This window comes from Eleutherodactylus coqui, chromosome 6 (genome assembly GCF_035609145.1).
Source record: "Eleutherodactylus coqui strain aEleCoq1 chromosome 6, aEleCoq1.hap1, whole genome shotgun sequence".
Lineage (NCBI taxonomy): Eukaryota > Metazoa > Chordata > Amphibia > Anura > Eleutherodactylidae > Eleutherodactylus > Eleutherodactylus coqui.
In genome coordinates, this window is record NC_089842.1 from 109,909,774 (window position 1) to 109,928,600 (window position 18,827).

An 18,827-nucleotide genomic window follows, 5' to 3' on the forward strand; every position below is an offset into this window, starting at 1 on the left:
CTGCTCAGTGCAGGAGCACTAAATCATCCCAGACAGATGTCCATCCAGCTTCTGTTTGAACACTTCCATTGAAGGAGAACTCACCCCCTCCCGTGGTAACCTGTTCCACTCATTGATCACCCTCACTGTCAGAAAGTTTTTTCTAATGTCTAATCTGTGTCTCCTCCTTTTCCGTTTCATCCCATTGCTTCTAGTCTTTCCTTGTGTAAATGAGAATAGGGCTGATCACCCTGCACTGTGACAGCCCTTCAGATATTTGTAGACAGCTATTAAGTCTCCTCTCAGCCTTCTTTTTTGCAAGCAAAACATCCCCAGATCCTTTAACTGTTCCTCATAGGACGTGAAAAAATATAAAAATGGATCTTACATTATGGTGTCCCATAGGATAGATCGGCAATGTGTTTCTCACTTTACATTCTTTTCATGACCCTTCGGCGAATTTCCCACCCCTCTATTTGCTAACAATGCAGGTTAGAGAAGTCTGATGCAAGTTTTTGTTACTCACATCTCCCATCCTCTCTGCAGAGTCTGTTTACAAGCTACAGTCAATCTGCATACGGAACATCACCAACAGCTGCATCCAATCCCAATCTTCAGCGGTGAACTGTGATTGGCTGCAGATATCTGTGGCATTCTGGAGAACGGGAGATGCAGCGCTGGAGATATGGGGGTCTGGGAGGGGTGGCTATAGATTATTTTATTAATTTTTCCAATTTCTTGCTGTGTTTAAAAAGTAAAGTACTGAATTGCTCTGTGTACTTATGAGCCACTTATTTGTTACTTGGAAGCAGTCAGCTGTTCTCATGTGAGTTTTCATTCTCTAAAGTTTCAAAAACTGAACTGAAATGTTTTGCTTCTTCTTTTATTCAGAGACCGTATGCACAACAACAGGATGTGTCACCGCAGGTACGCTCTAACATTTCCTAATTAACCCTCTTCACTGTGGAATGGAAAGTTCTTTAAGTATGTCTCATCATTTGAGAATTTGTTTATTTTATCACACAAAGTTATTTAATTAGGTTGGATACAACATAGATCTTCCTTGTTCTCTCTAGAACACAATCACCTCAGGGGGTGAAACTCCATTAAGGCGAAAGAGTTGTACCTTTTATTGGTTTCGGTGTAACATGTTACCTTTTTTTCAGCTGCAAGAATAATCCAGAACATGGACTCCTCTATAGAACCTTGCACTGATTTCTACCAATATGCCTGTGGTGGTTGGTTAAATAAGCATGTAATACCAGAGACCAGCTCCCGCTACAGCATTTTTGACATTCTCCGGGATGAAATGGAGATTATATTAAAGGGTAAGTTACTAACACTGCGTTAAAATGCATGCATTTACTAGTTAACAAAATGGCACATAGTCCTTTACTCCCATATGGTTTATAAATCGTGGGGGTTAAGGAGGTTCTCAAGTTAACTTTTTTGCCAGAAGGGGGAGCATTGCATCTAGGGAAGAATACCTCCATAATATGTACTGTGGCAAATGGAGGTATCATATTGCAGCAAGTGGAGCGTACATGGAGTATGGAACCATGGGCACTCTGTGTGGTTCCGTAGAGGCTCGGTGCTTGTGGCTCTGCCAGGTGTACTAGAGAGACCTTAGTTTAATACAGCAAATAAAAGATAGACCTAGAAACACTGAGATTTCTGACTTGTGGTCTAAGGTCAGGTACTCTACAACTTTATTTGCAGAATTTTAATCAAATAACTCGTATCTTTGTATGTTGTTAAGGTTTACTGGAAGATTCCAACCTTGATGACCGCGATGCCTTTAAAAAAGCCAAAATTTTGTATAAATCCTGCATGAATGAAAGTAAGTAATGCACAATGATAATAATTAGTGTATTCTTATCTTCCAAATCAGTGTCCTTGGAGGTTCTCCGCAGCAACACAGTTCATATTAATGGCTAGAAATAGTTTGAATATAGTTATGGGAACATTTACTTTAGAAAGCCCTAAGTTCTCATACAGAATACCTTAGGGGGCATGAAAACCCATTGTCTTAGACTTGCTGCTATATACACTATAGTCAGTATTTATGTTGATTTTTACTGCTGTTGAACAGAATAGAACTACAATTTTTGTACAGGTTTTGTGAATTTCCATATTTAGTTTTTTTTAGATGGTTTGTATCCACGATCCTTACTATCTGTATTAGGCCCAATGTCCATGGGGGGGTTTGATTTGCAGAATCCGCAATTCAAGCCGCCCATTGGAAAGAATGGGCGTCTGCAGCTGAATTAAAGCATGCAGATTTGTTTTGCGGACCTTTTGGTGCAGAAAAAAAATTGCAGCATGCTCCATTTTGCTGCCGTTCGCACACGGACTGCTTCCATTTAAGTTAATGGAAGGCGTCCGATTCCACAGGAAAGCAGGAGTTTGAAACAAGGAAAACTCCACTGCGGATGTGCGCCGGCGCTTATGCACACATCCGCAGCACGGAAAAAAGAAGACCCGGACAGGCAAGCAGGGTCGCCAGCCGCGAGCAGGGTCGTATTCCACTGCAGGCTCATGCATGCGGAATCCGACCCACCCCTGGACATGAGGCCTTACTCATCACCCTCCCCTTTCCTTCAGTTCTACAACCATTCACAGTCATCCTTGCTTTATGAAGTGCAGAAACACTTACGACACAACTTTCCCAACAGAATATGTTGATATCATCAGAGGTCAATTGCGGCGGGTTACATTAAAGTTGGAAATGTTCTAGTGGATTGGTTAGCATAGTATCCATTGTAGATGGTAACACAACACAGATGGCCCATTAGATTCACTAATTATTAACTTGGAAGAAATGTCCAACAGCCCAATTGCAAAAGGATGGCATATTTTAAGAAAAAAAGATATTCTAACACGTGTTCACCATTTTACGGTGTATATATAGATTGAATTTATAATGAAACATTACATTATTTATTCTCTACTGATCCTGCCTGTGTTTTGCTCCAGAGATGAACTCACTATTCTGCTAGTAGAGCCACTGTATACATGCATTACTAATCTTGTACTGATCTTGCATTACATCCTGTATTAGAATCCAGAGCTGTGCTCACTATTCTGCTGATGGAGTCCTTGCATGCTTACATTACATTACTTACGTGGTACTAATCCTGAGTTATATCCTGTAGTATGCTCCAGAGCTGCATTCACTATTCTACTGATGGAGTCACTGTGTACATACATTACTTATCCTGTACTGATCCTGAGTTACATCCTGTATTATACCCCAGAGCTGCACTCACTATTCTGCTGATGGAGTTACTGTGTACATACATTACATTACTCATCCTTTACTGATCCCGAGTTACAACCTTACTCCAGACCTCGATTTGCAATTTTGCTGCTTGTTTTTGAAAACGGAGTGTAAAAGTTCAAATTCTCAGACAGGCTGACCTGTGATCAGGCTTGTTTACAGTTAGTACAGTATGTTATTTTAAGGGTTTTTGTCTGTCTTATCAATCATTGATGGCAGTGGGGGAACAAGTTGTGTAGTGAAATAAAAACCACACATACTCACATCCCGCTGCACCCTGCTCCATGCCATCACTGGTCGCCACTCCAGTCCTTTGTTTACATCCACAGCAGCAGTCACGTGGGTTGTTTGCCAACGGGAACCCAGCAGGGACATCATCAGTGATGTCCCATGAACCTGCCTCTGGGTTTCTGCATTAGAAACCCACGTAACAGATTTACAGACCATCACCAGGCCTTTTGGCCAGTTGCTGCAATGAGTATATTTTTTTTATAAAGTTTTGACCATGGGTAGCTCAAAACTATATGAAAGAAATAACTCGGAAAACCCCTTTAACTTTACTTCCCATAGCCAAGAGCTTAGAGTTACCACTAATGGTTTTCCCTGCTTTAGCTTACTGTACAATGCCTGGTATAAAGAGGACACATCTCAGAATACAAATCACTAAAACAAGCTCTGGGCAGACACTGAACCTGCAGGAGATGCTTGGAGATTTCAGCTTTGAGACCTACAGAATTGTTCATGCAGCTTTGGACTTTGGTACAGTCTGTAACTCAGGATCAATATCTATTACATTATATACTCTATATTCTTCTCGCAATGGCCTCAAGGACTTTTAGTTTTAAAGTGATACACTAAACAAATGCTGAAAAACGGCTATTGCTTAGAGTGGAGCCTCAACGTCTTTCCTACATGGTCCACTCTGATCGGGGATCTGGATACACAGGTGTCTTCTGGTAGGCCACGCTTGTACATATACAGTAAGTCATTCCTTATGCAAGTTACTGGGTTGGTTAAGACTTTAGTGCTGGAATAGACATCTCCACTCTGGACAATCGCTGAATATTTATCCTTTAGCTTGTGCAAGATAAAAACCCAATTTTGTTTTTATTCCTAAATACCCCATGTCAAAGAACATAATGGAAAGCTACAGCTGCCATTTCTTATCCTTATTAGGTTATCATAGAGCTCTCTAATGTTTAATGTGCTTCTTGACTACATCCTTGGGTATCTCTAGGTAATAGTTAGGCCTTCAAAATGGCTGCTTTGACAGTACAAGTGACTGGAGCCATATGGAACGTACTACATTGTGACTCTCTTGTACTATGGGGTTTTTGTGAGCATGTTCGATAGGGATCTGTGGTCTTCAACAAAATCAAGCATTGTAGCATAACACAGAAAACAGTTCTCTTAGCTTATTTTGGGATATGTCCATTGTTTTCCAGCCAGCGCTGATAGACATTTGTACTTTTGACAATCTATTGCTTTTCTTAATCTCCGATCTAAGGTATATTACAACATATTGAGATGACATCAAGGCATACCTTTTCCGTGCTGATTTGTGTGTCTTTGCATCCAGGTCTGATTGAACAGAGAGACTCATTACCTCTTTTAGAACTTTTAACTGTTATTGGAGAATGGCCAGTGGCTTATACAGATTGGAACCTCACCAAAGGTAACACTTAGCACAGTTCTCCTTCCAAACAACAACAATCTCATAAAAACACTGTTTATCATAAGTGAAATAGGATAAAACTAAAGTAAAAGGGCTTCAGAGACTTGACCAATGTTCCAATAGGGCTTTGAACCTCATTAAATTAAAAACACAACTTAACTACCTTATTTTCTTGCTGATTCACATGTCTATTATAAGATATGAATCATGGAATGTTGAGCAACTCTTTTTTAGGTATTTTGGGTTTCTACTAATGAACTCATTTGCTAAACATTTTTGAAAGATTTTTCAAAATGTGAAATATGTTAGTTTGTGCTATTTTGTTGCTTTTATTATTTAACTATGTTTTGTGTTCATAGAGTCCAGCTGGAGTTTAGAAGAAAAAATATCCATTTTGAACCATAGATTCAACAAAAGAGTTCTCGTTGACCTGTTTGTATGGAATGATGACCGGGAGTCAAGCAAGCACATCATTTATGTACGGAGATGAGTTTACATATTTATTGTTCTCACTTCCTGTGCTAAAAGTGTTTCTCTAATATTTATTGAATAATTCCAATTGCAATTAATGGAGCTATCAATGGTCTGGTAAGTGCCAAAATGCAAAGTAAGCAACATGGGTTATTGAGACTAGATTGTTGGGTGCTTGATGTTCACTGGTGAATGGAATAGTAGTTTGACATCTAGTTAGTCTTTGTTTGGACTCCATTTGCCACTGTATGGAAAAAATTTAAAAGTCCTTTATTGGATGCTGATATGGGCACAGTTTTGTCACTGGAAAGGTCAATGGAGACTGCAGATTGTATACTTGTTTATTAATCCTCTGTATCAGTAAATTTCTTCTCTCCTAAGTCATTAGCAAGGAGGATTTGTATATTAAGCAGGAAATACTTTGGAACTCATACGGTACCCGTACAGATCACTTTGGGGAACTCAAACAGTAGTACACAGAACTCACCGATGGCAACACTTCTCTATCCAGTTTATAACACTAAGGCTGCCTTTCCACTAGCCTTTTTTTATCGCTGCGTTTTTTTCACGTGATTGTCAATGGGACTTTCTAATGTTAAAAACGCAACGCAATGCACCAAAAACGCAATTGCATTGCATTTTTAACATTAGAAAGTCCCATTGACAATCGCGTGAAAAGGAAAAACAGAGACGGAAGCTGTGTGAAATGGAGACCAAAGAGGTCTCCATCTCACATATTGACTACTATGGTTCCATTCTGGTTCTGTCCTCCATCCCATCCCTATGCAATTTTCTGCTTATAAGATAGATCAGACAAAGCCTTACCTGAATGGAACACCAAATAGAAAAATATATTTATATATATACAGAAGAATACAGTACCATAATTAGCATGATGCCTAAGGCCGGTCTCACATGACTGGATTTGAATCACGTTGTTGTAGTAATATGCAGGCATTGAAAGGCACGGATTTCCAAAGTTTTGCTCACACTTGCGGGTAGGAATTGCAGATTCTGCGAGCAGTTGAAAAATCATGGCACACTCTATTTTACCACCAGATTCCGCACATATGAGCTGCATTGATCTCTATGGATGCATTAGATCTGCAGTGCATATGCAGTTAACATTACGTATGGACACAGATTCACTCGCAAGTTGCTAGGAGATCAGATAGAAATGGAATAAAGAAAGCAGGAATTTGTGGAGGGAGAGAGAGAGAGATCGCCTGTGTGGTGTTGGGCTACTTTCTAATGTCATTCCTGCTTGCGACCATATGAACTTCGTTTCTGCAATCATTCGCAGGTCTTCTGCACACGTAATCTGACCCATTCGTGTGAGTTCGACCTAAGTGTTCATAGCCACCAATGTATAGCCAATCGTTTTCCCCTCTCCAACATGCTCATACTTCAACTTTATCCAAAAAACAATTTTGTGATCTATCCATGTTTAACAAAATTTGCATGTATTTTAAACTTTATACAGTATTTTGCAAAATACCATGAAATAGTTAGCAATTCAATTACTAAATGCTTCACGAAGTAACATAGTATGTTAGGCTGAATGAAGACAATGTCCATCTAGTTCACAAAATACACAAAACCTTCTTTAAAAATGATTTTAATGGCCATGAACAATGAGTATTAATATTATGTGATGTTTTCAATTGCAACAGGCACCTTGTCATAGTTGACCTGCTGTATAGTTGACAGGCTTATAGCTTGTGGGTTCACAATATAAAACTGCCCTTATACTAGTTAGTGTGCTACAACTCAGCCTGCGCACACTTGCCTGCTGCAGGTCATGTTAATGGTGCCTGACACCGGTGGCTCCAGTTGGGTTTACAGTGAATTAAGTCATTTTCTATGTCAGTGTTGCCCAGTGGTTTCTCATTCAGTGTGTAATGGTGACATGTATTTCTTTTGCTCATGTGCATAACCTTTGGTTTATCAGTGTTAAACCTCATTTTCTTATCTGCCCAAGCCCTCCATTTGAATTCTGTCCTCTCTAGTGTTATTTTACATAATTTTTTATCATCTGCAAATGTTAATATTTTGCTGTGCAATCTCTCCACAATCTATGTAAAAACATATTAATGAGAATAGAGCCCAATACTGCCCCCTGTGGTACCCCACTAGTAATGGTGACTCAATCAGAGTATGTACCATTAATAACCACCCTTTTAATAAAAAGAGGACAACTATGAATTCTTGGTATGATTCATATTAATATATTGTATACTACTACCCATGCAATAAATAGTATTCTCTTTTTGCTTTTAGATCGACCAGCCCAGCCTTGGAATGCCTTCCAGAGATTATTATTTTAACAGTGGAAATTATCAGCGTGTGAGTCTAATATTAATACTTATGAAGCTATCTAATGTATGTTTCTAACATGGTTAGGTATAGAAATTAAGTAAACTTAGCTAAAAAACAGGTCCATATCATGGCTGCAAAACCCAAAAGCCACATGGTTCTATTGAACTAAGCTTAGATAACCATAAAATTCTATTACTTTTCTAGTTACAGCCTGAATTATACTTCCGAGCTATATTCATAATTCTGCAAACTTTTGAGTTCAATTCTCCCAGAATCCCTGGAATCTGAATATTCACATGGCAAATTTTTCCCTCGCATAAGGATTGCTTATTTTGGACAACCATCATTCCTCATGTCCCCTTTTAATTCACACTAAACTGATGGAGGGGATATCCCTTTATTAGCTTTAGATACATCAATTTTGGTGAGACTACTACTGACATTCACAAAAGGAAATGGCTGTTCACCAAAAGAATCCATTCCCAACAATAACGGATGAGTGCAATGGGCTTCTAAAATGGATCAACTGGTCTTGAAGTGACCCTTTTGATTAAAGGGGTTTTCCACCATAGTAAGATATGTCATATTGCTAGGATATACCATTATAATTATTTAATGATTGGTGGGGACTAAAGATGAGCGAGCATACTCGGTAAGGCAATATACTCGAGAGAGCATCGCCTTTTTCGTGTACCTGCTGGCTCATCCCTGAAGATTCTGGGGGGGCCATTGTATTCGGCTCCATGTGAACACTCAGTGGAGCTTACATTCTGCTCTTCTTCTTTTCTGCAAAGAAAGACAAATGCAGTTACTGAACTCTCTTCATGATGAACCAATCAGCAATTACTAATATGAAACCCACATGTTTTCTAGAAGAATAGAACCTAAATGCATTGGTTAAACTCAAACCCATTATAGCCCAGAGCAGTAATCCTATCCTTGTGCCAAGTCTGCTTAGGTTCTTACTTATGGGAAGGCTGTCCCTTACTCATAGAGGCCCCTTTTTTGTTGCAGTTTAGTCTGTTTATAGGTATAAAATAGTGGGAATCACAACATCCTGTGGATAATAACTTCTTTACCCAGTGGGGATTACTGTCTGGCACTATAAATTCCTCAATGAGCAGAACAGGCTCCTGATAAAAGCCATATGTATTGTATACGGCACAAAAACTGCTCTCAGAGTAGATTGAACTTTTTTCTCAAAGAGAAACTTTTTTATTTGCAATTTCTGCAAGAAATCATCCACAATATCCCATTTTGTCACATCCTGTTATATTTTGGAGGCTTACATAATGGGAAACTCAACTTTTGTGAAAGTTCCCTAGATTACGGCCATATAGGCATTATGTATTATCTACTGATCAACAACTTTAAGAAAATTGCTTCTGGAAGCACCTATGGAGAGAAGGACGGCTTACTGATTGCCCATTTAAAAAAATAAATAGTACCTTTATTAACCATGATTCGCTTGTGTAGTGGATACATTTCCATGGACTTCACTAGGCAAAGAATAGCCCGGTTAGACAATGTGACACCGCTATAGTTTAATAGATAAAAGGCTCCTAACAGCAAGATCCTAAAAATCAACAATTTCATAGAGGTAATAATAATAATCTTTATTTATAAAGCGCTTACATATTCTGCAGCGCTTTAGAGGTAGCCATGATCTAAGAAGTAGTGGTCCATACTAGACTAGTATTGTGCTGAAGAACATTTCTTGCATTACTGTACTCAAGGCTGGTAAGATCATCGGGATGACACACTGGAATGTGGCTGTCTCATTCTCTAAAGTAATACTGATATAGCAATTTTCTTACCTAGAAAGTAGATATAAGTTCTTCTTTCAAGTATATATAATATTATATGAACACTGCAGACCAGCTGCCCATATGTAGTAGCTTGAATATGTTCCTTAGATAGAGCATCATTGTGTGGAGTTATAAGTTCTCAATTGTCTACCAAGTGATGTTGGAATATGTAGAATCACCACAGTACATTGGCCCTAGGTGTTACATACAATAAATATGATCTCTGTTTCTCCTCAGATTAGAGAAGCCTACCTCCAGTTTATGATCACCATTGCGAAAATGGTACGAGAAGACAAGAACCTGACAAAAGATGACAATTACGTGCAAGAAGAAATGGCTCGTGTGATGGATCTAGAGTCTGATATCGCAAAGGTGGAGATTAATCAGTCACTACTCATTTAGTGAAGGGTTGGTCATACAGTGTGCAGGAAATATCACAGATCTTTTTGTCTTTTAGGCAACGGCACCGTCTGAGGAACGAAATGATGTCACCTTGTTATATAACAAAATGACCGTCACGGCGTTCCAGCAGAAGTTTGCAATAGATGTAAATTCCTGTTCATGATAATCCATGCAGTCCACCATGGCCAAAATACGCCTTGGCTAACAATTGTGATGTCAATTTCTTCGGTTAACATGATTGCACAGCTCGGCCTATTAAACATGTCAATTCTATAATGCAGGGGAGATGAGAAGCTACTAGACATATGTGGCACTGTTTATCTCGAGAGAAACAATAGGAACGTGACAATAAAATTCATCCAGTCAAATTTTCTCCATTATAAATCAATACATAGTAACATAGTATGTAAGGCTGAATGAAGACAATGTCCATCTAGTCCTGCCTGTCTATCCTCCTGTGTTGATGAGTGATGATTTCCTATGACAGTGCCAGTGTTGTCCATAGTCTATGTCTGGTGCTACATATTGAAACTGACTGGGGGTGAGCTGCAATACCAGACACGGCCTATAGACAACAGTGGTGCTGTGTCTGGGGAAAACTGCTGATTTTTATCTACGCAACAAAAATGATAATACTAAATAATCCAAAATTCAGTGAATATAAATCCTTAAGTCATCCTTGGATTGGCAACCAATATGGTCGCCGGAGGTATCTTTCACGTGGCCGTAGGCGCTTTTATGTACGCCCACCGGTGCCGTAAAAACGTGTGAATGGGCACACAAATCCAACGTTTGTGCACCCGTTCTGATGGCACGCGCCCCAGTCCATATACGATGAGACTGCAATGCCGTTGCCTTCCCTCCCCTTCCACGCTGGCTCACCTCATCTCTCCTTCCCTCTGGCTGTTTGCAGTGGGAGTGGGCAAACAGCCGGAGAGGAGGAGAAAAGAGGGAGGGAGTTTAGCATTCATGCTGCTGAACTCCCACCCACCTCCCTTTTCCAGCCGCTGTCATTGGCTCGCATAGGAGCCCATGCAGCGGCTGACGTATTCTGGCTGATAGTTCCAGGACTACCTTTTGGCCCAGCGTGAAAGCGCCCGCCACTATTTGGCCGGCCGGGTGCTTTTACGCCGCGGGAATATGGCCATGTGATCTGATGCATTGGAATCTAATGCATCAGATCATAGCGTATATCGTCCAACCGTGAAAATGGTTGCAGATATACACTCCTAAACAGGATTCTGTGCTACCTGGTTGTTGTCCAGTAGTCCTTCTTGACAAGTGATGACTCCTTTAGGTTAATATTGAGGGGGGTGTACTTTATTATACGCTTATAATAGCACAAACCATTTTTGCTAAAAAAAAAAAACCTATGTTTTTCATTTTAGGATTTTAATTGGACTACCTTCATCCAAGAAGTAATGTCTTCTGTCAGTGTTCAGCTTCAACCTGAAGAGGAGGTTGTAGTCTATGGGGTTCCTTATCTACATCAGCTTAAAGCAATTGTCTCCAATTACTCAGCGAGGTAATTACTCTTAAGGTGCGTTTAGACAGAACGATCATCGTTCAAAAAAGTTGCTAGATCATTCGAATTTGAACGATCATCTTCAGTGTAAACACGGCCAACGATCGAGCGATGAACAACAATTCAGCATTCATTTCATGCAAGCATGAAAGTCATCATTGGCTTGTTCGTTAATCGTTCGGTTTAAATACTGATCGTTCAGTCGCTCTCATTCACTTATACAGAGAATTTGAACGACTGAACAATTTAGCGAGCGAACAATATATCTGCTTGTATAAACAGGCTACATGAGCAAACTTTGATATTGTTCACTTGTGCGAACGGTAAATCATTAGGTTTGAAAGCCCCCTAAGTATATTTAATTTTTACATGTGTTTTGTTGAGAGACAATATTTAGTCCAGCCGCTCTTATCATGTCTTATGTGGACCCATTATAATCAGTGGGGCCCTTTAATGAGTAAGGCATTTGATGGTTGACTGCATTACTGTATGTATGTACTTATATGTGATATGAATATTCTGTAAGAGTTCATTTCCATTGTGTGCTTAGTAGGGTGCATGGTATTAATGGGCTTTAAACTACTTACATAAAGATGTTGTGGCGACCTTAGTCTAAGATGTTAGTCTTACAAAGGATAATGCAGAGAAGGGCCTTTATGAGCCATGCAAAATAACAATAAGTATGAGGCTAAAATTTAATATGATGTATTTATTATTTACAAAAATGAAGCCCTTTTGCATATATTCTTGGTCACAGTTTTGTGTATACAGCTCCTATGCAGACCTATGTGTGTCTATGTTTACCTGCTACAAGCCAAACTTATGTAGTCAGATCCTGCAGTCATTTTTTTACTGTCTTCGATCTGCTAACTTTTCCACACATGTAAATTATCATTAGAGAAGGCAAAGGGAGTGTAATAAGAGCCCTTTTACATGGACCAACACTGATCAATGGGATTGGTGTTAGTTTAAATGGCCTTTACACAGGCCGATGCTGACTATAATGGAGACAAATGATCATTAATACAATTGTTTGCCTCCAATACAATACAATCATTGTTGACTGCACATACTCTGTTCACATGGGGAGATGGGCTGCTGATAATTATCATTTTTTCTGTGGCATAAACAAAACAATCAGCCAACAAATGATCTTTGGCATATTTACACATCCCTGCTTAGGGCTAATGCCCATGGACGGATTTGCACCGCGGTTCCCGTGGCATAAATCCACGGCGGAATAACATAGCTATTACGTTCTGTTGAACCTAATGGCTCAGTCTTTACATGTAGGATTCTGCCGGGGATTTACACCACGGGGGAAAAATTGTGGCATGTTCTATTTTACTGTGTTTTTTCACGGCGGGAGGTCTCTTTTGTTTATCCCCGTGGCATAAAAACGCGGGCGTATCCCTTTCCATCCATGGGCATGAGGCTTAAGAGTTATTACAAATGATTTTCCCGATTAGAAATACTCATAACTCACATTTAATGACACTCAGATACCAATGGTATTTGATATCAATGGAAACAGAAACTTAAAATGATTTCAACATCAGGTGCGCAATGTGAGCCCCCTTTGTCACTCATCACACATTGAGCCTATAGTTATGTCCCTGCCATACACGTTGTAACATGTCATCATTGATGGATTCAATGGCTTCTGTGATGCATACTTGCAGACCATGCATGGTGGGTGGTAAGGATGGCATGTAGACTCTAGGACCCCCAGAAAAAAAATCATAAGCTGTAAGGTCCAGGCAAACATGGAGAGCAAGAAGAAGTTCACTTTCATTACGACTCGCATGGCCAACCCAATTTTTTGGTAGTCACCTATTGAGATCACTTCTGACTCAATTGTGATAATGAAGGGGTGCTCATCCTGTTGGAAGATGAAACCTGGGATTTCCTGTTCCAGCTGCAGCAGAAGCCATATTTGTAGTGTTCAGGTACAAAATCCCCTTGATTTTTTCCACATTCACCTTGGGGGAGTCTATGCCATATAGATATGTGGGCTTTCCTTCCCCCAGATCCTGACATTACATTTGTTAACTGTGCCTGAAAGATGGAAGGCGGCTTCATCACTAAACACTAAAGATTCCATGTAACCATCGCTTTCCATTAGAGTCGGCATACTCTCACAGAAAGAATGTCTCCTCACTTTGTCGTGCGGTTTCAAGGCCAGTAACAATTGCAGTCGGCCGGCAAATGTTTTCGCAGAATTGTCCACACAGTCAGCTGCCGGTTGTCCAATTCTCTGCTTGCTCTGATGGTGAATTTCTGAGGACTTCATATGAAACTTGCTGGACACCATTTTCACTTGCAGATGCAACTTTTTTCCTTAAAATTGGAGTATCACTTATAAATTGTGCACCCACTGTGGATCTTCACCAAGCGTTGTTCTAAAATAACATTGCACACTAATAACAGACTAGTAGACATGAAAAATCAAGGACGCAAAATGCTCTCATGTCTTCGTTGGCAGCCATTTTGTCTCATATGCTCCTTGTGATGATTATGGTAGAATGAAACTTTTTGGGTCTCATTTAGCAAAACTGTCATTGTTGTCCATAGTAACAAATCACAGTGCAGCTTTCATTTTACCTCAACGGCTTGAGAAATGATAGCTGCGCTGTGATTGGTTGCAATGGGCAAAAAGGATAGTCTTGCTAAATGAAAATTTTCGAATTTCCATTGATATCAAATTAATATATCTGAGTGTCATTTAACGTGAGTTATGAGAGTTTCAAAACAGGAAGAGGATTCATAATAATCCTATATGTCAAGCAAGTGATTTGTGTCATACAGATTTTACCTCTTAAAGGGGATGTTTACTTTGAGCAATCTCCTTGTATTAGAAAGGTCCCCCTACAATAAGCCAATCACATGCTGTCAAGAGTCTAGAAAATCTCAACACACATCTGTGATTTGTAGGTAAAATCGTCAGTAGTAACATCAAGAGAATGGCGAAGGGCTGCTTTCAGGTGCTGCTTGACACCACCACATTCCTAATCATCTGCAACAAAAAGTGTTGGTGCCCCTATTTCATTTTGTTTACTCTAGTAGATTTTCCATTTCCTTGCTTGTTAACATTACAGCCCTTGTAAAGACCACATCCTTGTGAGGGTTCGCAACAATCATTGAAATGGGGGCAAAACCAAGCAGCAATGGGTCTCTCTTTCCATAGGGAAATAGCAAAAGCATAGGGTCCCTTTCAATTATATACGCCATTGCTTGTCAGCAAGTGTTCAAATCCACTGCAGCTCTACCACAGGGGTAATGAAACCTTACAAATATCCCATTTAGAGCAATAATCTGTCTATATAATGTACAGACATGCTGCGTTTCTTTGTCTCAAAAATTGCTTTGAGCCACATTTCAGCCACACTGAGTTACAAATAATGCTTAATTGTAATAATAAGGATGTAGTGGTAATGTCACATCAGATGCTGAGAGTCTGTGCACATCTGATCTACATACCACTGCAAAAGTCTTCTTTAAGTTTGTCATATATGCACCATAGTGGCCCAGAGTCCTTTGACAATAAGCCTGAGACTGAGGTAACAAAACTGAAACATGTGTTGTATGCTCTATTAAAACAGCCTATCATTTATGTAGAATAAGAGGCGATCATAGCATAATGTCCCTTGCTCCTAAAGCAAGAAGGTTAGTACTTAAAAACGAACACCCACCTTCTTTCATTTTCTCCAGCACTTTGCAGAATTATCTTGTTTGGCGACTGGTAATTGACCGAGTTAGCAGCCTGAGTAGACGCTACAAGGATGCAAGGTCCAGTTACAGAAAGGTAAGTTACAATATTCATTCACCATAAAATCGTTTTCCATAAGTTCAAACTGACATGGGAAGAATACTGTCACTATTGGTTAGTGCCAGAACTGGAATTGTTGCAGACACTAGTTGATCTTTTCAACCTTTGAGGTCTAGGAAAATTCTTTATGTGGAACAGATTATGGTGCACATTTAGAAAGGTTTTTATACCGGTTTCTGGCATAGAAAGCTGCTAATTTTTGTGTAAACGTATATTTGGGCATACATTTGTAGACTTTTTTTAATGTGGGTGGGGCTTATTGGGAGGGGTGTGGCTGTCCAGGACCATCGGATTTAAGTATAATTTACACCAGAAGCTGGCATAAATTATACCACAAATGTAGCCTGGTCAGACCTGGCATACATTTCTGTCTAGGCTCATGGAGCTGTCAGGGATCTTGTCATTTATTTATATTTAGCACACCATGTGCTTGGGGAAATTGTAATAAGCTCGGTGCAGGAAATGCCGGGGTAAGTAAAAATCCCCCTATGTGTTTCAGGTCCCACTGACCTCTTCAAGAGGTCAACTGAGGGATCAGTGTGACCCAAAATGCATGACTTTTTGAGTAAAGTTCTTTCAGAATCAACATTCCCCTCACCTCGCCCATTGAGTTTGGCATTGAGTCTTAGTTCACTGGGACACAGAAGCATCTAAAATATATAAGTTTACTTTACCTACTCCAGGTTATTATTTTGTACTTTTCAGCTCCAGTATCCTTTGGTTTAGGTTGCACCATGGCCTGTACCTTCTTCACAAGCCAACAAATGTGAGAGGGAACCATTATCCTCAGAGAGATCCATGAAGACATAAGCTACTGTATGATCAGTTCCATTAGAACCATAGTTTGTTTTTTGGAGGGTGTGAGAAAACCTAAGCACCCCAAGGAACTAGTGTGAACATTAAGAGAATCTGAAACTTCATTTAGATGTTGCTCCTGGTCAAACACCATCCTATTCTCCAAGGTTTATTGGCAGCATTACTAAATACTAAGTCACCAAGGTGTGCATTACTGCAATATTCCTTGTCTGTACAAGGCATGGAGAAATGAATTATGGTGGATAAAAGTGAGCTGAGATGATCTGTTTTTTTTATCCAGGCTCTGTATGGAACCACATTGGAAGAGGCTCGATGGAGAGAATGTGTTAGCTATGTCAACAGCAACATGGAGAATGCTGTCGGAGCCATGTATGTCAAGGAAACTTTTGCTGGTGAGAGCAAGAGGATGGTATGTAACGTTCACACTAACATGCTATCCATCTGTGAATAGTATATGCCACAAAAATATCACTAATCATCAGTGAAAATTAGTTCAATAGTCACTCTTTACTGTTTCTTGGAAACCTGCTAAAACTTTGGAGTTTGTAATTGCTTTCCATGACATTTCAATGGTTTTGGACAATCCTTTTTTTGTTAATGATCAACTGTAATCTGTGGGCTAATCTGAAAGCTAGCGTTCAATTCCCTTGCAGTATTATAACAGGGGAGACAAAAAGTTACGTTTGAAGTCAATGTCCAAATGCCAGATATACCTAGTCTTCTAGGGCTCTTAAAAGGCACTTTCTGATCTTGGTAATAGAAGAAGGTCCTGAACAACCACCACCCAACACCCTATATACTCAAAATGCCATAATAGGGTATCCAAAAATAAGCTGCCTAGGCCTCACAACCCCTGGTTAGTTGGATGTTGTATAACGGTCTAATTTACTTTAAAAAAAAAAAAAAAGAGAGACCTTGAAAATGGTCAAAAATTGAAGCACAAAGTATATTAAGAAGTTGCAGTATTTTTATTAATTCACACTGAACCAGTAAACTCCTTAAAATGTTGACCAGACAGCAAAAAATATATTAACTTTCGATGAATCTTCATATTTTACTAACATTGTTAGGAACCACAAGCATTTTAATTCTTTGTTTTTGTCATTCTTTTGTCTACTATCACGACTTATCTTTGGCGCTGTTTAGCACACATTGATCAAATACTAGCCATGATTGTTTTGTTCTATCATTTGCTAAGTATGTTTCTGATTTTACTGCATCTCAACTCCGGGGTGTTACAAGGATAATTAACAAGTGAACTGGATATCTCAGGAATTCTGTTTGGGTCCTGGTGCCAGTTATGTAAAAGTATAGGATCAAATTGTGCAAGCACAGAGATCACATCTGTCCTGTAGATGGAAGGTATATGGGGGGGGGCATTATTATACATCTTATAGATTTAATATTAAAGTAATTGAATAAAAGAAGACATTTCAATTCCATAATTTACCATTGTTCCTCTTGTGATATAGTAGCCATATATAGGGCCTTTGAAGGGGGCATGGAGTTAGTAAAAGTTATAAATGATATGTCTGTATAGTGTTAGTTTGGGGCTACAAGGATTTTGGCAGGACTTTGAGAATCCGGGGTAGAGTAGGAAACCGCTTAGTGGAGTTAAAAAACCCTTGATGGGGTCAGGAAACTCTTGGGTGGGTATCCTAGGTATGGTTACGTAACACTTGTGTGTGGTTATTTAACTGTGTTTCCAGGGAAAAATAACTTGATGGCAATCTAAGGATAGCCCATTAATATCAGCTTGGTGGGGGTTAAACCATCTGATGATCAACAGGAGTGTAGCGTCGTACCCCTACCAATCTGTTATTGATTTATTAGTCCCAGACAATGCCTCTAACTATGGGTGGGGTTAGGAAATTTCTGGGTGGGGTTAATTAGTCGCTCTTTTACAGAAGTAAATTCCTAGGTGGGATAAGATCACATCCATCATGTCCGGCTTTTTGATTTGTGAATCTAGCCAGTCGGGATAGATTGATTTAAATGTATGTGACTATGCATCTCTTTATTATGTTTTTCCTTGAAATGTTCTAGATCAGCGACCTCATAAATAAAGTCCGTGAAGTCTTCATTGAGACATTGGATGAATTACAGTGGATGGATGAAACATCAAAAGAAAAAGCACGAGAAAAGGTCAGTCAGCATCCTTGAACAGGTCCCACATACAGCAGAAAGCATAAATCCACCTTCAAAAACCAAGTCTAAGTGGCCATTTTGCAGCTTTAGTCCTCCAATGTTCTGTTCACATTTCTTTTCCGTCAGCTTTCTTTTTGTCTTTGACATTTTGTTATTATACACAGTATTAAACTGAAACCTAATGGACTCATTATACAGTAAGTCAATTAGGAAAAGGTGAATCCATCAATCAGGTCATAACCGATCACGACAGATAATGCATCCACCATGTCTGTCATCAACATGGTAGCAATGATACCAATGTCAACACTTACTGATGTGATTCAAAATGATTAACAAAAAGTGTAGAGTTCTATTTGATTTATCTTTGGCCCACATTAATTATTTATGCCTGTCAGTGGCAAGAAACTAGTCATCACTAGCCATAAAGACCATGTTCTAGCTTGGTTCATGATAACCTAGTGATAAGATAACCAAATACAACATAGATCACTAATGATTATCCTTCTAATGTCCATATGATTATTTTCAAGCTCCTTATAAAGTTCTGGACCTTATTAAATAGAACCTGAATG

The 18,827-nt window shown here is 39.4% G+C and overlaps 1 protein-coding gene across 1 annotated transcript in view; it reads left to right on the top strand.

Moving 5' to 3' along the window:
* MMEL1 (membrane metalloendopeptidase like 1) overlaps positions 1 to 18,827 on the top strand; it is a 93,227-nt gene that overhangs the window by 54,875 nt on the left and 19,525 nt on the right. The window contains exons 3-14 of the mRNA XM_066607389.1: positions 871 to 906; positions 1,146 to 1,307; positions 1,739 to 1,819; positions 4,839 to 4,934; positions 5,294 to 5,412; positions 7,686 to 7,751; positions 9,770 to 9,904; positions 9,990 to 10,079; positions 11,323 to 11,459; positions 15,171 to 15,264; positions 16,385 to 16,513; positions 18,151 to 18,249. Coding sequence (XP_066463486.1) covers positions 871 to 906; positions 1,146 to 1,307; positions 1,739 to 1,819; positions 4,839 to 4,934; positions 5,294 to 5,412; positions 7,686 to 7,751; positions 9,770 to 9,904; positions 9,990 to 10,079; positions 11,323 to 11,459; positions 15,171 to 15,264; positions 16,385 to 16,513; positions 18,151 to 18,249 — 1,244 coding nt within the window. The remainder of the gene's footprint in view (positions 1 to 870; positions 907 to 1,145; positions 1,308 to 1,738; positions 1,820 to 4,838; positions 4,935 to 5,293; positions 5,413 to 7,685; positions 7,752 to 9,769; positions 9,905 to 9,989; positions 10,080 to 11,322; positions 11,460 to 15,170; positions 15,265 to 16,384; positions 16,514 to 18,150; positions 18,250 to 18,827) is intronic.